The sequence below is a fragment of the Pyxicephalus adspersus genome, chromosome 10, assembly GCF_032062135.1.
Source record: "Pyxicephalus adspersus chromosome 10, UCB_Pads_2.0, whole genome shotgun sequence".
Classification (NCBI taxonomy): domain Eukaryota; kingdom Metazoa; phylum Chordata; class Amphibia; order Anura; family Pyxicephalidae; genus Pyxicephalus; species Pyxicephalus adspersus.
In genome coordinates this window covers 3,395,470-3,418,307 of record NC_092867.1, presented here as the reverse complement: position 1 = coordinate 3,418,307, position 22,838 = coordinate 3,395,470, and the positions used below count along the sequence as shown (strand labels likewise).

The following is a 22,838-nucleotide window of genomic DNA, read 5'->3' as shown; positions in this document are numbered from 1 at the left end:
CACACAAACACAGGGAGAACAAAGGCCAGAGTGCTAACCACTGAGCCACCTCTGACATTTGCAAAAGCAGTGACAAAAAAAAAAAAACAAACGCTCCATTTGTGCTCCACTAAACATTTATTTTATTTTTATTTTATTTTTTTTTATGTACACACACATTTTAGCAGAACTCAGCTTATATTCCAGTTTTTTTTTTCTTTTTTGTAGAAAAATAGATGTTCCAGCCACCATACTCTGAACTTTCACATCAAAATGTATTATCCTTTGGAAAGCTGAATAAAAATAAGTTTTCCCCCTTCTCCCTATCCCTTACCGTCTTGCTTTTCAGAAAAAAGAAAAAAGCAATGTTTTTTTTGTGCCTCTGGCACGAGTGGAATAAAGATTCGAAACAATTTTGCTTCTTCATTTCCACCTCCAAAATGAAAAAAAAAAAAAAGAACTGTATGAACGAGCAGCAGCAGCAGCAAACATGGAGTCAGAACGCTCTACCCCGCGATACACCAGGTTGGAGACTGAAGATTTCCACAACACAAGGACCTTGTGAGGGAGGAGTTGGCCGTCAACGTGGAATGAACTTGAAAGAAATGGCACTTCAAGATTTGCAGCTTGTTACACCTTTTCGCTGTACATCTACCTATCCCAAAAACATTTACTTCTGCAAACAGTTTTATCTTAGAAAACTATTTTACAAAGGCTCTGTACGCAGAAGTTGGAGAGAGATTTAGAAAATAAGAATGGTGCTTAGCAATGCCATTCATAGCCAGTGATTTTAGTAACTCTCAAATTTCAGACGCCCTCCGTCACCTTCGCTCACAAAACGTTTTCTTCCCCTGCAAAGAGAAAAAGGAAAAGATTCATTTCCAGGTCATATCATCACCAAGAGACGCAAGCTGATAGCTAATTATTAGCTTTTTTTTTTTTTTATAAAGCAACAACATATAACACAGCACAGTACAACAAATAGGGGCTGCAGAAGACTAACCTGCATACTTGTACAATGACACATAAGGCTGCGTACACACGTTAGATCGTGAAAGATGCTTTCAAACGACAAGACTGAACAATGCATGAATGAGCTCCGAACAAAAAGCGCCTTTCTGCTCTATAGAGAGGGGAGGGGGGAGAACAAAATGAGCAGCACCCCACTGTGCGCTCTCCCCTTCACTTGTATTATGATAGTTTGTAATATGTTGGCGCTATATAAATCCTGTTTAATAATATAAAAAATAACAACATAAATAAGTAAAAACCTGGCACGCTTTCTAACAGCTTACTCTATTTAAATTTAGAAGTGCAGCTTTATTAGGAAACCCTGAGAGCTCAAGTCATTCAGCTGCCATTGCTGACTCCCTGATCTCAATATATAAAATAGGTCTTTTCACTAGCTGCACACTTCGTCTAAATCAACCAGCTCTACAACCTAGAGGCCTAAAACTGCAGTAATACAAAGTGCCTCTGTACCTCTGCAGAATACTAGTCCCTGAATCCAAGGATGAAAGCTCCATAAAATGTTTACAAGGTTAAAGCAAACGCTTGCTGCATCCAAAGCGAAGCCAAAACATACGCAAAGCTATAAAAATGAAATTCACGGTTTTCACAAGGAAGATGAAAAGCCAAGATTTATTCACGGTGCACCCAGCCCAGCTTTAAAATGGTTGCTTTGGCCTTAAAGTATTTACATTTCTAAAGCTGCACCAAGGTGACGGACGGTAAGGGTTGCCCATTCCCTGCCTGTCTGTACTTTCCAGAAACTGAGCTGGTGGTACACGCAGGGCTACTCTGCAGCATGCAGATCTTCCCAGTATCAGGTCCAAGACCCAAATTACATTTCCCAAGCTTTTTTTGTTCTGTATAAAAAGCGGGTGCATGCAACGGGATTGGTTAACAAGTGGTGCACCAAAAACCTTGGAATGCTTCTTGCGCAAGGCTTGGAGGAACTTGTAGCTGATCAACGTGCTAATAACTTTGTTTATGCCTCCTCCTCATCAAGCGTGTTAACAAGGGTACCAGGGCAACCTTGGGTTGAGCCCCTCTAACATAAAATTGCATACAATGGAGAGTAATGCAATAATTGCACTTGGAAAGGATCTTTCAGGATTGTGGTGCGTGATGCATGAACAAGCGATATACATACAGTACCGTTCTGCTCTATGGAGGGGGAAGAACGATGGAGCAGCACCCTGCGGCGCTTTCTCCCCTTTACTTTCATTATGATTGTTCCTCGTTCGTGAATCCGCCAGGACAGACAATGAGCGCTGTACACACACCAGATTCTCGTCTGATATCATCCCTGAGGCGATTATCGATTATCTGACGTGTGTACATAGCGCCTTAGTGATCAAAATGCCTTGATGGGTGGGTGTCAGTCTAGTGGAGTGGTATTTGCATGCAGTCTGCCCTGGATAATTGATGCAGGGATTCTATGAATAAAATAACTGAAAGGGCTGGGTCAGAAGCAGTCAAGCTGGGGAGTAATGGGCTAGATAATGCTCGATGTCATTCAGCTATAACAATCAGGCCCCTTCTGACTTGCTACAGGTTCTAGTAGCTCACAATGTGCAGGGACATTAAAATAAGCAATTCCAATAGTGACGAGGACCCTGTACAACTATGCAACGCTGAAGTGTAAACTACAGGGCAGATTTATTAGAGAAGGCTGGAGGGGAGATTTCATTTTTTTTTTTTTTTTTTGGTAGTAAAATCTATTAGAAAAGACATTTACCTTGAAGGACACTGATCCCTGATCTGCTTGGATATGATTCCAGCTTTGAAACCATCTTCCACAAAGCGTTCCAGTACAGAGTAAGCATGAGGTACGTCCAGATTTATGTCTGGAATCTCATGATAAATTCTGTCAAAACCCTGGAAGAAAATACAGTAAAATACGATCAGAAAAGTACAAAAAATATAAAAAACAATGGGGACTAGATATTTGCTCTCTCCTTGTCATTTGTTGGGGTTGGCTTCTGCAATTTATTTCCTCCTTGTTCCTGACATCTTTTCTACTCTTCACCTAATTGCCACTTTCTTCTGACCTCTAACCTATCTGCAAATTATATCAGCACAAAGTACCATCATGTATCATAAGGCTATCTATATAGCGAGCTCTGATCTTTTCTCATTCTCTGCCCAAGGATATAATTTGTCTCCCCAGTCACATCACAAACCGTAGAAAATTAGTAGCAAGCCCCCAGCACAGAGATTCCTTATAGGTCCCTGGACCCCTGTTGGTAAGTGCACCAATTTCCCAACACTAGCTAGCCAAGATCAGGAATCTTTAAACCCTTTAAAAACTTTTGTTCACGTAATTTTGTTCACGTAAATCCCGCATTTAATAAATCTAGAGCAGTAATTTAATATGATAAACACAACTGCAAAATATATTTACCCTTGGCTACAACCACAGTGACTTGAAATGCAGTTCCTAGTTTCTGTCACTAGAGGGCACACTTACCCTTTTCATTTGATCCAATGTGATAACGCCTGATTTCCAAAGAGATTCGAACAGTTGCAGCATCATCTTGTAGGTGTTGTCACCACTCGCTTCCAAAACCATTAATACGGCCTGTTCAGGGAAAACAAAAATAGAAAAATAACACCTCGCTTTGTACTCCATCAGGCTTTCCCTATTGCCAAATGACATTACAACACAATGCCTCCCAAGCATGGATATCCCAAGCAGCTTTGCAGCACAACTCATTCTCCCCTATTGGGCTACAGAACTGGTTTTTCTTATTTCTATTACATGAAAACACTTTTTTTCTGTAGTCCATCAGGGGAAAACTTTGCAAGACTGACAACACCGCTTCGTTTATCAGGTATAGGCGGACATTATGGGCTCACTTGAAGACCCTTTAAAGAGCAAAAACATAGGAAAATAAACATACTCTGGAAATGGAGTATGTTTTCTTTGGTTTAGCCAATTTTAAAAGTAAAGAAAACAAGGTGAAAGAACAGACCAGGGAAGATGTAAATGCATTCTTACTTCATATACAAGTTCATGGTGAAAATGAGGTACTTCCAGCTCCTGAAGACATCGTTCGGCTTCAGATACATCCCCGGATAACACGTATTCTTTCAGCAGCATATCAATCTAAAGGAGGGAGTTAATACTCATCAGCAAAGTTGGGAGAAAGCCAACAGAATGAGCAACAGAAAGGTGCAGGATAAACTACAACTACCAAGCTCCCTTGCCCCTATTCGCTAATAGGTGAATTTTCTTATAATAATATCAAAATAATAACTAGGTAATTTTACTAAAAGCTAGTAATGACACTGACATATGAGAGCCTGCTGCATGTCATGTCTGGTGAACTATTAATGGCTCCTTGGGTGTTAGGTATATTTGTATTGTGACACCAATGCAGGATTGGAGGTGGGAGATATATTTGCCCAGGATTCCTCTCCTGTGTGAAGTAGCAGGTGGAAGACTCTCACCTGTGAGATAATAAATGAAGAAGCACTGAGGGTGGTGATATAACATAGAGCCAGGAGCTCAGTCAGGGGTTCAGCTCTGTTTGGAGACACAGACAGGGGTCTGTGCGAGTTCAGCTGTTTGGAGACACAGTCGGTCTGTGTGGGAGAGCTCTGTTTGAGACACAGACAGGTGGACTGTGTGAGTGAGACACAGAGACACAGACAGGTGGACTGTGTGAGTGAGCTCTGCTTGGAGAGACACAAACAGGGGCGCTGTGTGAGGAGCTCTGCTTCGAGACACAGATAGTCACTCTGTGTGAGGGAGCTCTGCTGAGAGACTCAGAAAGTGGGTCTGTGTGAGTGAGCTCAAAAGTAAGTAGAAGGTTGCTGAAAGCTTGGTTTTGAGCGGACAGGGAGAAGCCCTCGAGCTGATAGACAGGGACGTCTGATGTATAGTAAGTGCCGGACAGGCAAGGTTTTTTGCCGTTTTGTTATTTTATCTGCAACCTTCAATAAACCTGGCTGCAAGCCAGCTTAAGGCTGATACCTTGGTGTGTGATCTGAGTTGGATGAACCAGACAAGTGTCCTTTGACCCCAGCAAAGGCGATCCTGAGCGTAACCCCCCACAGTATTTAACCATTTATAGATTTACATACAACTCAGCTATTTCCCCAACACAACTAGTAATGATTTTATATGCACATTATGTGTTTGTGTTATAGTCACTTACCTCCTTAACCAGTTTTTTGACGGGTTGTTGGCCTCCGCCAGCGCCCCAAACACTGTCAATTTTTCTACCTCTTCTACTCATGGTCAGCAGAATTGTGGCCCTGTTCAGAGCAGCTCTAGATAGAGAATATAAAGGTCAGTTTCACAAATTACACTCTCTAGGCCTGGATTTGCCAAAGCGTCAGTGCCATGACCAATCTGGAGAAATGATCAGCACCATGGTCCATAAAGATAAATCTTCTGACTGTAGTTACAGTTGCATAGCATTCGAGCAACACGTTGATACAATTTTTGCTCAGCCCAAAGTTGTAGCAGTATTTAGCAGTACCCTCTGCCTTCTGACAAGTGACAATGATGCCAGCCTTTAACCCTAGGTGTGCCCATTGCACACAGTAACTCCAGTGCATTCCTAGTCCATGTATCATCTATTGACAACAATGAGCCCCTTGCCTGTCTGGCACTGAGTTCATTCCCAGCTCACATGCCATCTTGTGACTCCTATTGTGCTCATGCCTCCTATTGCCCCTCTGCTACTTCTTTGGATCCAAATCTGCTCTATTTTCCTGTATATCTGGAGCAGTCATCTTCATAGCAGATTTGGACCCCCTGCCCACATCTACCTTATCCTCAAAATAACCTCAATGGCCAATGGACAATATTTTAGACCCCACTCAATGTCCCATCCTAATGCATCACTATAGAAACTGGAGAAGGTATAAATATAAATCATACCTGGCGTGTTCACAATCCACCGTGCCTTTATAACTTTCTATGTAGGTCTTGCTCAGGATCTCATCACCAACCGCACTGGCAATAAACTGACCCATCAGCTGCAAAGACAAAGTAAGATTTTTTTTAAAATTCTTATCAGAAAGCCTGCTTTTAGTAGATTTATCATTTGAAATTAGTAGTCATTTCTCAGTATTTTCCCCAGAATTTTTTTAAAGCTGGGTGGGTGGCAGTTCCTGTATTGTCACCAAACTCTTCAGTAATCACCCAAAAACAGCCGGGTGGTTACTGAAAAGTGCTGGGTGGTGCGCATAGCTAAAAGGAGCCAGGGAGAACACGGTTTCTGTATACAATTTATAGCTGAATGTTAGTTCATCGCATCTATAATATTGAGTTGCCTCCCTTTGTGCCTATAAAAGCCAGCATTTTTCTGATAAGACTCTCCATAATAATTTTGGGGCATATCTATGGGAATTTGTGCCCAGGTCAGGTACTATTTCTGGATAAGAAGACCTGGCATGTAGTTGGCATTCCAATTAATCTCAAAGCAGTCCCGTTAATACTCAAGTACCTCCACACAAAGCCATGTTGCACAAGGGGCAAAGTCATGCTGGACAGAATGGGCCCTTCACAGAAAAAGCTTGGAAGGGAACATGTGTCTAAAAAATCTTTGTAGGCCTTAGCATTACTGGAAATACACACTATGTAATTAGGGGCACATACTTTTGGGTATATAGTAGGTGTTCCGGTCAGGTGTGCACAACAAACAGCCAGACAGTGTACATCACTGACACTTCTCATTTTGCACAACAGAATAAAAGGCCAATAGCTTGTCACCTCCTTAAAGAAGAAAACTATTTTAATAAATATAATGGGCCTGATTTATTAAAGCCCTCCAAGGCTAGAAAGAATACACTTTCATCAATGAAGCTAGGAGATCCAGCAAACCTGAAATAGATTTCTTAGTCATTTGCTAGCAAATGTTTTGAATCCTGGACCAGATCTTTTCCAGGTTTGCTGAATCACCTAGCTTCACTAATGAAAGTGTTTTCTCTCTACCCTTGGAGAGCTTTAAAAATCAAGGCCAATGTATCAATGTATGCTTTTAAAATGATTGGGGTTCCCCAATGCATTGCTGTAACTGGTTTAGGAGGCATGACCACCCACAGGACTTTTTGGAATACTTTCACATTATTATTATTATTATTAAACAGGATTTATATAGCGCCAACATATTACGCAGCGCTGTACATTAAACATGCACAGGACCTGGGCACCTTACACACCAATCCAATAACTATATTGAAGTTTCATTATGAAACCAGTGACAAAATATGATTACATTAGTGAGGTTCTTCTAAAATAAACTCATCACTAGATGTAAACTATAAACTGACAAGACAGAAAGCTGGGGACATTTCTACTTCGTGTGACCTCAAATGAATGAATCGGTTAAGAGCACAGGATGCAAATTCTGACTTCTTTCAAATCAGAGAGGATTTGAATATGGTTATTTTTACATCTTTGCTGTACCTTTTTTATAGTTATTACCTTAGTGGCATGTTCATTTAAATTAAACCTCTAGTTTGTCTGTGCAGGGAATAAAAAATTCTTCTAGTTATGGGAGAGATTGTGGCTCCGGTCTTTTCCAAATGACGGCACTAAAACTCAACAATGGCTTGTTTAAGCACTGTCACATGGGACTGAGGAGAGAGCACCAAGATATACTAACAGGGTTTCTGTTCTTCACTCCTTTTGTTGCAGGGAGGCAAAAGGAACTTATGTGCTGCTGGTGGAACCACCATTTAGGTAAACCTGTTACTCTGTCCTGCACAGACAAGGCAAGGAACACTTTAACAGAGACATTGTCACTTAGCCTATTCAAAGCAATGGATAGTGTCTACCCATACCCCACCCACTCCAAAGTACCCTGCTAAGGTATACCTACTGCTTTCTTATCACCTTCCTGATACATTCTGAATAGTGCCAACACATACCTGAGGGATGGAGTTCAGGTCCTCCTAACATGAGAGTGTTTGGATCTGACAATTGGATGCTTAGACCCATGCACTGTCATATGAAGGCTATATGAAATCTAGAAGCTCTGCAACTTTAAAGCAGGGATTCTGAAGCAGATAGGAGGTAACAAGGAAGCATAGATCGGGAAGTATACTTTGCTGGGGAGTGGTGTAGGCAATAGGTAAAGTCCCATATTAAGTAGGAGTCTCATCCCCGGCTATATACCAGCATTACCTGGTCTCTAGGAGAGCTCAAACCTCAGTGATCTCCTCAGACATCTTTTTAATCTGTAGGCGAGTGGTGGGCTCTGTATTGCCACCCAACAGCCGGGTGGTTACTAAAAGTGCCGGGAGGTGCCCCTGGCTGGGGAGAACACTGCATTTCAAGAGGGGTTTGAATATGAAGACAGCTTTAGTATCTTGTTTTAGTACCTTAAGGAGATAAAGCCAGCACCTTATTTTTTTTCCTCCCCACCCAGATGACATTATAATAAAAAAAACAAAGGTTAAAATTCCATTTTAGCTCACAAAGGTGAATACAAACCTGCGGTGCTTTAGGTGTGTCCAGGACGAGTTCGGGCAGCTCTTGAAGCAGTTTGTCAAACGAATCAGCCAGGTCTTCTATGCTGAGAACCGTCCCGCATAGATCATGCAGCAGCTTTGAGGTCATCTCCCGGTGGCTGGCTTTTCCCTCTAATGCCAGGGAAACTGCCAACACTGGGAGACCACATTTCATTTCCCCAAGGTTCAAATCCTTTAACATCTCCTGCAGAAAACAATTAAAATTGCAAAACATTAAAAACAAAACACGTATGCAAATTTACCATGACCCTAATACGCCAATTAAAGTTTATGGACAACCCTCAAAGGGTGCTTGCAATGTTCCGCTTTGTAATAAAACTGTATAAACCTTTTTTTTTCTGAAAATGCTTACAACATGTTAGTAAGAATTGGGTTTCAATGTATTCACCTAAATTCTACTTAAAACTAAATGTTTATCAAATTCCACATTTTCACAACATTCCTGCAAGATTTCACTACTGAATGAACAGCAATGTCACCATATAACCTTAGAATCAAATCCTGTGCTTTGCTTTCAAATCCCTCCACACTTATTGTCCCACTTAACTTTCTGACCTGATAAAAAATCCCCCTAGCCGCTCTCTTCACTCCTCCAATGACTTCCTCACTCATAACCTCATCACAGGCACTGCTCAAAGATTTTTATAGAATTGCCCCGACTCTCTGGAATGGTCTTCCTCATCCTATTCGGCTTGCTCCTACTTTCTGCATTTAAAAGAGCCCTCAAAACCCAACGTTTCAACCTCATCTACCCGTCTTCTTCTGTCTCCTAAACTCTCACTACTTACCCACCATTACATATCCCCCCCTATTGTGTGATACTTCCCCCACCTCCTAGATTGTAAGCTATTCAGGGCAGGGCCCTATCCTCCGCCTGTGTCACTGTCATATGCAACCCCTATTTAATGTACAGGGCTGCGTAATATGTTGGGGGCTATATAAATACTGTTTATTAATAATAATAATAAGACAGCAAATGGAAATATAACATTTTCCCTCTGGTATGCAGAAAAGGGGGATAACTAGCACGCCAAGAAACTGAAACTCTGCAAGTATTGCACAGTTTACAGGAAGTGTGTGTGTGTGGGGACACTTTGGCATTTTTTCTTTCAGTGCTCAAAAATCATTCACCCTTGCAATGGTGACAACTGTCCAAGGTGGAAACTTCTCTGACTTCCTGTTGTGTCTGGTGGACAGAAAATGAAGCGAAATTTCTCACTGTACACCAACAAAAAATAAACAGACAAAGGTTTTAGCTCTTTCCATCTCTATGCAAAACTATACACACAATTTAAGCATATGAATGTATTCTCTCTAGTTTGTATTGCTCGGGTTTATAACAACTTTACCACACAACAGATCTCTGTATAATGAGTAACATTAAAAATGATAAAAATAAAGTCAAACAGCTGTGAAAGCATAATGAGGGCACAGACCAAGAGGCCATTGTCTGGGAAAGCTAATTACACGAGTGCCAGGTTATTATCTGTACCACGCAGGAAAATGGAACACATGCTAGCATCTTAAATATTTGCTTTGTAATCAGATCACTTTGGGTTTGCAGAACATGCGAGAGCCATCCCTGCAGCATTCGGCTGCTTCGTTACGCAGAGAATGGCTGGGTATGCGAACGTTAACAGCTGGCAGAATTTTCGGCAGCGAACCGATGCAGGAATGTATGGCTAACACCCCGCCGGGAATTGTTCCTTAGCAAAAACTGAATGGCAGATAAGAGTCCTTTCCTTCCCTTTTTACTGGAATACACTTCATAACAATTCACACGGGGGGACGTCTATTTGCTACTACACACAGGATGAAAATGTCATTATTTCAGACATCAGCTCACAAGAAATGTAACAACCCCCTGTGGCAGCGTGGCACAAATAATTAGAAGATCCAAGCATTGAATCTAATATTTATACTGCTACAATGAAAATTTTACAAATCCAGCCAACAGAAAAAAAAAAACAAGTAGTGCCAGCCAAAAGCAGGGATAAAGGAAGGAAAGTGCAAGTTTATAAAGTGGATTTTTACAGAGTTTTCACAGCTGCTGTGTTGGTAGATAGGGGAGAATAAAGAGCTTACAACAACCTCTATACACGACTGTGGGATAGTAAGAATGAAAGAATAAATATGGATATGCACAGAATAGATAAGATAGAAAGAATAGTATGGGTCACTTTACAGACTGTAGGCTGCAATGATGGAAAAGGTTTTCTTCCCTAATGCCCATAACAAATAGCCTATCATAGATTACAATGTGTGCCAGTGAAATGACACATGGTACAATGTCAGATCTTGTCTGAAAACACTTGGAACCGCTGCTTGGTATCTTACAGCTGTGGGCTTATGATGGAAAATCTCTATGTGCAACAACCTGCTTTGACGGCTATATGTCCCCTCTATTGAAATGATTTCACCTTGCTCCTGTCCTGTGTATGGGGTCACATTATCTGTCCTTACATCCTGTCTTGTGACAATGCTGTGTTTTCATAGCTTGAGCGAACACTTTCCTTACATGGTTTCTTTTGTTCAATGAACAGCACGGTTTTTCCAGCAATTACATAAATTATGTTACTATGTAACTAGATGAAAACATTAGGACACCAAGGTGGGCCAGGGGTTAAAAGTCATAATTTGAATTGTGAATGGAGTGATTTCTTGTCTTGGTTCGTGAAAGCAGCTGAAATCTAAAATCTGTGTCAGTCACCAGAATTACTTGCCGATTGGCGATGGTGATCTTGTTAGAGTTAGGCCTTGGTAGAAGCTCCGACATGAAGAAACAAAGGGGAACAATGAGCAGCGCAGCAATGATACCAACAAATCTCATTCTGTATTTCCTGTGAGCAGAAGTCAGAGGCAGCAACTAGCTTAGTATTATATTGTAGGAAAATAGCCATGAGTAATACTTATGCCTAACCAACACTTCTAGCTATCCAAAACAGGAGTCCTTGTAGGTCTTTATTGCTGTAAATGTACCAAGTGGGGAGCCAGCCTCCCAAATTTGTCCTGGAAGTAAAAGTATTTGTGACAGGAGGAAGAAGAAGAAAGGAAGAGAATGAGAAGAAAAAAAAAGAAGAGGAGGAGAAAAGAAGAAGAAAGGAGAAAAGGAGAGAAGAAGAAGCAAAGAAGTACAAAAGGAGAAGAAAACAAAAAAAAAGGAGAAAAGGAGAGCAAAAGGAGAAAAGAAGAAAGAAAAGGAGAAAGGGAGAAAAGGAGAAGAAAAAAAAAGAAAGGAGAAAAGAAGAAAGGAACAAAGGAAGAAAAAGAAGAAAGGAACAAAGGAAGAAAAGGAGAAAGGAGAAAAGAAGAAAGGAACAAAGGAGAAAAGAAGGAAAAAAAAGAAAATATGAAATGAGAAAAGAAGAAAAAAGAAAGGAGAAAAGAAGAAAGGAAGAAAAAGAAATGGTTTGGCTGGAGCTCTACTTTAGGATTACTACCGTAGTACCTGCTCTACAAAAGTACCCATGTCAGGACCAGACTTTCTGTGCATATCTAATGGGTAAACATAACACCACCACAAAATAAAGCAGTTAGTCAAATCTGCCCGCAACCAAGGTGCCAGTGTAGGGGGCACGGAACTACACAAGGACAAGACAAGACTAACAGAATTCAGTTATGATATCTATATGGCAAGGAGAAAAAACAACGGCCTGTTAAAAGAGATAACCCTTTACTAAATATTCAGAATTGAGAAGAGGGAGGAAGGTATTCACACACCAAAACCATTAAGAGGGCGAGGTTCCCATCAGGCCCTGATACTGAAGACACATTCTAACCGTCAAGTGCAGCAGCTGTTACACAATTTGGATAGCTGATGCTCCATACTTGCCGATGCTATTCAGACTATGGTTTCCAGGATTGAGCAATGTCCTTCTGTTTAGTCTAATGAAGGCTGTTTAGGTACACGTGTTTAATTTATTTGGCGCTGGAATGTTGGTCTTTCTATAAAACAGACCACTGTCCAGCTTTAGTTATGTTGTCTCAGACTGCACTACCAACAGTTTTATAGATTTTTTTATTTTGAAGCCCAAAGCTGCCAAACGGATATTTCCTTCATTAGCTAAACAAACATGGTTACTCCCTAGACAGAAACTCCTTGGTGCGGAGCTGCATGTGACCTATTCCCAATCTCCAGTTCTGATGACAGAGGACATGACAAAGTCAACACTGTGTAATCTCCAACAGAGAGCCTTTGCAGAATAATTTGTGGCAGCTGCAATAGAGAAGGCTACAGAAAAGAAGGGATGCAAAGGTTAGAACAAGTCGCACAGGAGGTGGTCTTTGAGGAAACTTTATCACCCTGTATGGGATAGGATGTCCATGAAGCAATCTGATTTATTGCCTCTCAGTGAGAGGTATCAGGAAGATTTTCCTTCTGCTAAATCAGTAAAGAAACGTATGGTTTGCCTCTGAAGTTGTCACCTACTTATATACAGAATATGATTTTTTTTTTGCATTGCAGACAATATAAATACTGAGTATTTATGTAGGAAGAGATATGGATCAGTGTTCTCCCCGGTCTCTTTTAGCTGGGCGTACCACCCAGCACTTTTCAATAACCACCAAGCTGTTTTTGGGGGCTTAAAGTAACTTTGGGTCACCACTCACCTACAGCACCAAAAAAAAGAATATTATACATACAAGTAAGGTAGAAACCCATTTTATTATTTTCCCAATGCCTAAAGGGCAGGTCCCTTTCAATTTAGGAATATGGGTTTCCAGAAATCCCAAGTGCCCTGACAGCCCTAAGTTTTGCTATAGGTAATCAATAGGTACCAGACTAAAAAGTCTTGGGAGGCAAAAGGGGATATTAGCCAACCTTTCTCCCCTCATTAGTCCAGTATATGAATTGGTAGCCTTTTGCAAAGCTTGGGGATGGAAGGGCTGTCAGGGCACTTGAGGTATCTAAAACCCTTAAATTGAAAGGGACCTGAAATGTAGGCATTGGTATGTACCTACTACGTGCTGACAGCGGTGGATTTGAGCATTTCTTTTTAACCATGTATATGTGTATTTATATATATAATTAATATTACACAGTATTTATATAGCGCAAACATATTACGCAGTGCTGTACAAAGACCATAGTCGCGTCACTAACTGTCCCTCAAAGGAGCTTACAATCTAATGTCCCTACCATGATCATATGTCATTAGTACAGTCTAAGGTCAATTTTGAGGGAAAGCCAATTAACCTACCTGCATGTTTTTGGAATCATGGAGGAAACCCGAGTACCCGGAGGAAACCCATACAAACACAGAGAAAACCTGCAAACTCCATGTAGATAGCCCTGGAGGAGATTTGAACCTGGGACCTAGCGCTGCAAAGGCCGGAGTGCTAACCACTGAGCCACTGTTAACAAGATATATGTTTTTGTATCCTAATCATATCAAAGCATCCAAAGATTCTAGAGAAAACATGGATTCCTAAAAATTAAAAATGACTTGATTTGCAGGCAACCATAAAGGCCTTTTATGCTATTAGCACTAATAAGTGCTGTAGTCGATATTTACACTTCACGTTTGCTTTAAAAGAGACCCGGTCACTACCTACAAAATACAGGTGAAGAAAGTATTTCAAATGCTTACATTATTCTCTCCAACATGACTTTTTAATTAGCTTGCTTTGTGCCTTTGGACTTTTGCTAAATCTTTGACTACTTTGAAAAGTTAATTCCCTAGCACAGCCCCCCTTTCATTCTTTGTACATCTTAGTAATCTCCTCTTCTTAAAAGGTCTAATAATTTTCTGTACTGGCCCTTTTATGTGGCTGCTGGGAATGAATGAAGGGAATAATATAGATTGTCACTAAAGAACAGCTCCAAGCCTGCAGGGGCTGCCGACATCACATTCAAGATGGAAGCTGGGTGGCTACACAAAAATGGCTTTTACAAGTAAATACACGCATACAGACCTTACCTGCTCATATAATCCTATCTGAAGTTTTCTGTTGGAAATATTAATATCTGGCCTGAGGTTCTCTTTGAATTTATGAAATGTTTATGTATTAATAACCATAACAATTATGAATCTCTTATTTGGAGGCCGCTTTTGAACCAAAAGTGTTTTTAGAGGTTTAACTTAAATGAATGATAGCAAAATAACTTGTAAACTGACACTTGTATTGAGATAAAACATTAAACAATGACAGCATTCAGTAAAAAAAATACATTGTATATAATTGTTTTCCACATTTACCTGCCAACAATGCTTTCCAGTAAAAGGAGATGAAACAAACTTAAACATTGAAAGGGCATCATATTTTTTACTTTTAAAGGGGTTATCTACCCTTTTATATAAAGAGAAAAATGTTTTTTTTATATATTTTTTATCATTTAAAAGGAGAGGCCCACGATACAAAGTCACATATCCCAGAAGGCTGCAGATTCTACCAATGCCCGATCTCAGGCATGCGGAAAAGGCTGTTCCTCTACCGCATTTTTCAGAAGTGCATCACCCAATCTTGCGCCTGAGCAGTGAGAGATTGAGTGACGTACAAAGAAGAGGAAAAAGATGGCAGCACCTGGCGTGGGACAGACTTGACAAGGATCACAGAGGGATCAATGCCTTTCCACTGCTTTCTTTTTTGTGATCGTTCGGCTTTAAATTCTATCATAAAAATCTCAAAGAGGAACTAGTCCACTTTCAAAAATAGGCACCAGGCAAGTCTTTAGTGCAGAAACGGACAGGCGATGCCCCTTCTGCAATAAAACATACTTACCTACCTATCGTTGTCTTCATCTGTCATGCACAGCTCCGTGTAGGATTCCCGGCACATCGCAGCTTCCCCTGCCCGGGCTATATTAACTTCCGCACATCTGCTCGAAATTACTTCATCCCTGCCCAGCCAATCAAGATGGCCAAAGACCCAGCTCCAGGAAGAAAAGAAGAAAATGGCAGCATTCAAGCCGGAGCAAGTACAGGTGAGTGCAAATAAAGGTTGTGATCAGGCAGGTACGATTTTATTGCAGAAGAGACATCGACTGACCCTTCAGGAATGTTGGAATGTCTGGTTGTATGGTATTTGCGCAGTTTAAGATTATCTAAGACACGGTTACCCTCATGTTTCAAGGAGCAAATTGTAATGTTGTTGCTGTGCTGCTCACTGTTTTCCTTGTTGAAGGCTCTCACATAAGGAACCAAAGCCTCTACCAAGATGGTCACCGCCATACCTCATCACACACACGGCTCCAGGACTTTTTTCAGAGCTGCCCTGACTCTCTGGAATGGTCTTCTTCGTCCTATTCAGCCTGCTCCTACTTTCTGAACATTTAAATGAGCCCTTAAAACCCAACGCTTCAACCTCACCTACCCGTCTTCTTCTGTCTCCTAAACCCTCACTACTTCCCAACATTCCATATCCCCCTCCTATTGTGTGACACTTCCCCCATCTCCTAGATTGTAAGCTCTTTGGGGCAGGGTCCTCTCCTCCTCCTGTGTCATTGCCTGTATCGGTCTTTCATCTGCAACCTCTATTTGAGCACTGTATGTTGGCGCTAAATAAATCCTGTTTATTAATAACAACAATACAAAGTGCAGAAAAGGCATATTAAGCCATATTAATATTATTCAGTCATGGGAAAAGATCAGCTGCAAGGGACCCCAGGCAATACTACTGACCAGCCCACTGCACCCCAGCCTGGTATCACAGTACTGTTCCTTTCATTTTGTAAGCACGATGCAGTCGATTCTGATTAAGTTTTGTTCAGCGACCTTGTAATTAAAACAATAAAAACGATACGTACCGCAACTTCATTGGTGTCCCCGTGTTCAAAATATTCCTGCACGATGGGTGTGACTGACTTTTCGAACGCGTTTTCGTCCAGGGGGAGCACGGTCGTCTCGTAAACACAGTTCTCCTATAAAAATTCACACGAGGGGAAAAAATGCATAATCAGCAAACACGGTGGAGCAAACAAAGCTGGACCCTGTCTTTTCTCCCAGACTGCTGAACTATTAAACATGAAGTAAAACAGAGTTTAATCCCTTTCCGCTGGCACGGGGATCTGCAATGCACAACAAACGAGCAAAGAAAAGAAAACAGCCGCACAAGCAGTCCTAGTTGGGAGACGTGCGAGGTAAACACACTGCTTTGTAAATAAAGAGGATTTGTCGGCTGTTTTTGTTTTTTACAGATACATGACTCTAAATGTCTGCAAACATCTTTTTTCAATGCATTAGATGGCTTTAGGAGATTTGTTTTCGTTACAACTTTTTTCTTGCAAAATCAAATGAAAAAACAAAGTTTCATTTCTGCTTTTTTTGTTTTTTTTTGCTCCCAACCAACAGTAAAATAGAAACCTTCAACCTAAGCAACAATAATTCAAAGGGAAACTCCAATTATGTTTTATGCAATCTCAAAAGTTCAAACTTTTTTTTCCAGTTTGTACATTTTTAGACCAGCCCTTCTCAAACAGGTTTCCTGCAGAGCTGCAGTCTTTCTTAAATATTCAACCAAAAGCTCTTTGGTCTCAGGAAACCACTGGTAATAAATATAGATATAGCATATGTGGGGAAGGTTTAGAAAGTTTAGTATAAAAAAAAAGAAGAATGTGATATACTTATGGTATTTAACAGTCATTCAGAAAAGAAATACAATGAAAATTGTTGTGTGTCTTTTACAGTAGTGGTTGTCATTTTGGGTCTGTCCCTCTGGCAGAACCTAGTTAAGTGTAAGGGAGGAATACTTCCCATCAAGTATCAATTGAAGGGACATTCCTCTCACTAAGTTAGTTTTCAAAAAAAAAAAAAATAGGAGCCCTTTGCTTTTCAGTGATCTCTGTAACTAAACGTGTGTGTAGGAATCCCTAAGGAATTTTGTTGTGTGCGTCCCCGCTGGACAGACTCGCCCTCCCTATACACCTGAATGACAGAATTAGAAAAACGCATAGCATGAAATGAATGAATGACTTTTCATCTTTTGGTGCCCACTATTTTATCTTTGGATTCCTCCTGAACTTGCTCAGATTAACTGCATTTAAAAACAAATGCAGACCACGTGTATGGGGCCATCTAATCAGAATGTAGATATGCTAAACATGGTACATTAATCCTGCTTGAGTTCATTACCAGGACTTGATCTTCATCATAATTTGGATCGCGGATATCAACTTCTTCTACATCGTACACCTGCCCTGGAGTCCCCCATACCCCTTTGCCACCAGCTCCACCTAAGAAAAAAAAAAAAAAAAAAAAAAGACAGGACAATGTTACAATGAATATTCTTCTTAAAAGTTACTTGTGATGCAGGTAGATATCTCAGCATGTTAGATATTTGGTACAAGAAACTAACCTTACTAAGATATGCAACACCCCCCCCCACCATTTAGTGGCCAAGGCTCTGTACACACATTAGATCTTTGTAGTTGGAAAGGATCTTTCACCATCATTTCCAACGACAGAATGGAAGATGCATGAATGAGTGCTGTACATACAGCGCCGTTCTGCTATATGGAGAGCAGGAAGAACGAACGAGCAGCATCCCAATACGCTCTCTCCCCTTTACTTGTATTAAGATCGTTCATCTTTTGTGGATCCGCCAGCACAGATCCATGAACAAGAAAAGCACTGTACACACCTGATGTGTGTACGCAGACTTAAAGGAAAAACAAAGTCCTCCGAATTAAGGTATGTACTAAAACAAAACAAGTATTGAATTAAAAAATGTGAGGGAGGGCGAGGTGATGATGGGTGAAATTAAATGAGGTGATGGTTTAGTTAGGTTCAGTCCCTCTCCTCCTCCTGTGTCACAGTCTGTATCTGTCTTTCATCTGCAACCCCTATTTAATGTTCAGTGCTATATATTATGTTGGCGCTACATAAATCCTGTTTAAAAATAATAATAATAATAATAATAATAATAATGAAGGGAAATAAACATTAAACTTAAAACAACAACCAAAGAAAATTTTAATTAAAAAAAAAAAAAAAGCAGAAACAAAAAAAGCATTTGTGTTCCCAATTTTTAGAACCAGTTCTCTAACCTAGCCTGAAACAGAACTACGGGGACTTCAAGACATTACATGATGGCAGAACAATAAGGCAAATATCGATGGGCTATGATCTGATCACGATGAATCAGACAAGCTTGCCTTTGTAACATCTGCCCCCCTATATTCCATGTTCTACAAAACAGCAAATGTGATGGCCCACCAACCCCAGCTGTCCCTGAGAGGAGACCTGAGAACATTTAACTGCTTTGGATATCCAAGTGTTGCCTTACACTAAAGTATTTATGTTGATCAGCTCGACTATTGTGCATGCTAAAAAAGCAACCTCAGCAAATGTCAAAGGTTAACATTTACAATGCACACATCACACTGACCAACACATCCGTTGTTTACTGTAGGCACTAAAAAAAAAAAAAAAAATCCCAAAGCATTTCTTTCCGATTGCTACACAGGAAGTAAGCAAAGCAATTTTTTTAAATAGAAAAGATAACAAGAGCTTGACAAACCTTTCTTTGGCAGTCCTCTCCCTTTGCCGCTCCGTGACTTGCGATCCATAAGCTTGACTTTTGGACTGGTGGGTAGGACCCCTCGTGAGTTCTCCCCATTATCGCTGACAGAGTCTCCTCTCCCCGAGTCCCGCGAGGAATTTTTGCGCAGGCGTCTCTTAGCTTTGGCATTGAGTCTAGCCTCAATAATTGAAGAGACTGGCCAGTTTCCATTTACTTCATTCCTGATTTGCTCTGCTCCAGTGTTCTCTTCATCCCCATCAAACAGGGAATCGTTCAGGTTCTCTGCGTCTGGGGAAATGGTGAAAGGTTAGTGGACAGCGGACGGTGTAGCCAAATCGAGGTCAAGGTGAAAAAAAAGAATGACCATAATGGTCTCCTGTGCTCCTTCATTGTCCAATCAGCTGATTTCTTTTTTCTTTACAGTTTATAAATGTGGGATTATCTACCTGGCTAATGTCAAAGTGTAAATCCCAAAATCTGGATGGACAGGAATACAAATATTTTGACAGGTAAAATATCTCCTTTGTATAAAATCAGCTTCAAAGTCAGTGTGGAACATACCAGACACCACAGATCTACTAACATATATATACAAAGATAGCGCACAGTGTCTAAGCACATAGTTCTGAGTGAGTTTATATGTGGTGACCAGAGCAGCAAGGTTATGTTGCACAAGCATAGATTCCTTTTGGGTCAGGCGGTCAAGCAAACCTGTATTTTGCCTAGTCTGGGCCTTAATATTTTTCAGTTCTTGCATGGACTAGAGAATTTGCAGGGAAATGCATTTAAAAAGACTTAGTTGTCCTTTCTATATTTTTGCAGCTTGCAATGTGTAACTAAGTTTATTCCCTAACACAGAACCCTTTCCTATGCATGTATCATGTGGCCCTCTAATTACTGATAGTGCTGGCCCAGCTCTAAGCACCTGGGGAAGATGTGGAGAGCAAAATACTATAGAACAGCCATTCTCAACCAGGGTGTTGTGGAACCCCAGGTTACTTCCAAGGTATGGATGACCATCGTCCATCATCATCATAGGACATTACTTGGAACAGCCAGCTGCAGGACTCTAATGATACTTTTAGGGGTCTATAAAGGTGTTATTCCAGACGCCACTGTAGGGGGCACTGTTTCCGCTGGCCATTTTGTCCCAGTGACCCCCCAATAAATTTGTTTTAGCAGGGGTTACCCATGATAGGTTACTTGATTCCAATTATTCCAAGGATTCTTCAGTGTTATAAAGATGGAGAAACACTGCCAAAGAATATCATTTATCCGAGTCTGCTGACCCCACATCCAAGGTAGTGGCACCCAGTGGAAGTTTACACAAGGAAGACTTTTACAGAATATGCATTAAAAAAAAAAACGATTGCATTTTAAGTATTCTAGTGAATGGCCTGGGTCTCTTTAATCTTTAAAGTGCACAAGAGAAAAAGACCTCCGAAAACTGATGTTTCACTTTGCGATGGATTGAACTATCCTCTAATTTCACTTCCTTGTAGATTCCAATGCCAGCATTTCCCCCATAGAAATAATGGGGCCGCTGAGTACAGACAGGAATTACATATATCATACACAGTAAAGGATTCAGCAGGGCCCCATCATTTTGGGGGTCATTTGCATGGAATCATTTCCCTATATTTCTAGATTGTAAGCTCTTTGGGGCAGGGTCCTCTCCTCCTCCTGTGTCACTGTCTGTCATTTGCAACTCCTATTTAATGTACAGCGCTGTGTAAAATGTTGGCGCTATATAAATCTGGTTTATTAATAATAATATATTTCTTATAAAAGAACCAAGCATGTTGACTGGCTAGCAATTCTGAAAGGTCAATTGGGTAGAATAGCACTAATAAGCATTTTGATGCGATTATTACCAAATCAAAATTGTTCAATGGAAGATGATTCATACATCTAAAGCCAAAACGACTTCAGAGTTTTATTCACTTGCTAACCTATACAAATATACACAACAGGATGTAAATGACAATCAAAGGGAGGGGAAATCCCCTCTGCAGATAGTTGTCCCTGCAGAGCGTCTCACTTCTCTTTTACCTTTCGCCGGCAATGCAAATGTTTAATTTTAAGCTCACCTTCAATCTCAATCTCAATCTTTTCTTCAAAAGAAAAGTGAGAGAATCTGCGTTGATGGGTTTTGGAGCTGTGCCTATGATCACTCAGAATTTATTGACCGGTGAGGTTTTTCTCTTTCTGATTTGCATTTTCATCGACTTGTATACCAATGCAATCCCATCCAGAGCAAATAAAATCTTAAGGTGCTTAAGGTAAATAAAAACCAAAAATAGCCAAAACTCCTTATGCAAAAGAATGGATTTCATATAGAAAAGTACCAATGGAGAAGCACAGGTTTCTGTATTTGGACCTTAATAAAGGGCACCTTTGTATCTTGGAAACTATGGTACTTTCTATATGATTTAGATATTTGGCCATACCAAAAAGCTAATTAATGGCGGTAGGAAAAAATGCAATAAAGATTACAAACTGCTTTATTGTAGCCGTTTATTGGGCAGCACGGTGGCTCAGTGGTTAGCTCTCTAGTCTTTGCAGCGCTGGGTCTCAGGTTTGAATCTCGTCCAGGACTCTATTTGCATGGAGTTTGTAGGTTCTCCCTGTGTTTGTGTGGGTGTACTCCCGTTTCCTCCCACATTCCAAAAACATGCAGTTAGGTTAATTGGCTTCCCCTAAAATTGACCTTGGAGTGTATTAACGACATATGACTATGGTAGGGACATTAGATTGTGAGCTCCTCAGAGGGATGGCTATGACCATGACTATATTTTGTACAGTGCTGTGTAATGTCAGCACTATAAAAATACTGTATAATGTGTGTATATATATATATATATATATATATATATATATATATACACATATACACACTAAAAATGAGAAAACAGTAAAACAGTCAGCTCCTGGGCGTTACTAAACCTTCAAAGAGAGTTCCTTATCTCTAAAAGAACAAAATACGGATACAGTTTCCAACCTTGCACCGCTAATCATGACGAGCACTGATAAACAGCTAAGAATTTTCATTTGTGTAACACAGAATACAAAAACAAATAACAGGGTGCAGTGGTAAAATAAATGACATTTGTATTGGCAATCTCTTACCTACTAGATTAGCATTAATTTCACTTGGTTGTTCTACTTCCATGGTGACTTATTGGAAATTCTAAAGTGACACAGTAACCTGCAAAGATATATATATATATATTATTTAGAAAACAAAGGCAAACGGTAAACTAACAACACAATATGTTATTTTTCTTTTGCAAAGCAGCACTCGGCGGGTTTGTAGCAAACAACCAGGGGTGTAAAACAGATGCCCGGCTGTGGTTACCTCAGCGCTGACCGGACTGTGCTCAGCTTTAAACCCAAGCGCCGTAGTGGTGTGCCAGAAAAAAAGGTCGCCTTTGCTGTGTGATGAGGAAACCTTGTGGAAGATTTACAGCCCATACTGTCAGCAGGGATTTAGGAGACGGTCCTGTGACAGCAATAAGGAGCATTGTGAGGAAACAATTACGCGACTGCGGCTCAGCTGCATCACTCAACAGTAGAAAAGTAAAGGCTGCAAAATGGCCACGTATGGAATAATAAGCAGACTGAACAAGGGATCTGGTTGCAGCAACAGTTCCCACTATGGTGATATTCAAAATATGGCCTTTTATTTGCTATATGCTGCACGGGAACCCATGTGTAACATGCTGCAATGCCAATTATTTCTAATGCACTGTGGAGTTAGGGTGTCATTTTTTTCTTCTTGGCCCCCACATTGCAATGCATTTGCATGCCAGGATTGTATACAATGCCTTTTGCTACATTTGGGTTGCTTTGATCTACTTCTGACTTGCTTTTGATTCCTTTCAAGCTGCTTCTCGTTTCAG

At 40.6% G+C, this 22,838-nt stretch overlaps 1 protein-coding gene across 2 annotated transcripts in view; it reads right to left on the bottom strand.

The window, feature by feature from the left end:
• Nucleotides 1-98: 98 nt before the first annotated feature.
• The window catches only part of PDCD4 (programmed cell death 4), a 27,033-nt gene continuing 4,293 nt past the window's right edge, over nt 99-22,838 (bottom strand). For both annotated transcript variants that reach the window (XM_072424937.1, XM_072424938.1), the window contains exons 2-12: nt 22,066-22,144; nt 18,934-19,224; nt 17,547-17,647; nt 16,223-16,336; nt 8,438-8,659; nt 5,879-5,976; nt 5,148-5,262; nt 3,986-4,093; nt 3,455-3,565; nt 2,723-2,862; nt 99-830 (exon numbers count right to left, since the gene is read on the bottom strand). In XM_072424937.1, the coding sequence (XP_072281038.1) occupies nt 770-830; nt 2,723-2,862; nt 3,455-3,565; nt 3,986-4,093; nt 5,148-5,262; nt 5,879-5,976; nt 8,438-8,659; nt 16,223-16,336; nt 17,547-17,647; nt 18,934-19,224; nt 22,066-22,108 (1,404 nt within the window). In that variant the 5' untranslated portion in view covers nt 22,109-22,144 and the 3' untranslated portion in view covers nt 99-769. The remainder of the gene's footprint in view (nt 831-2,722; nt 2,863-3,454; nt 3,566-3,985; nt 4,094-5,147; nt 5,263-5,878; nt 5,977-8,437; nt 8,660-16,222; nt 16,337-17,546; nt 17,648-18,933; nt 19,225-22,065; nt 22,145-22,838) is intronic.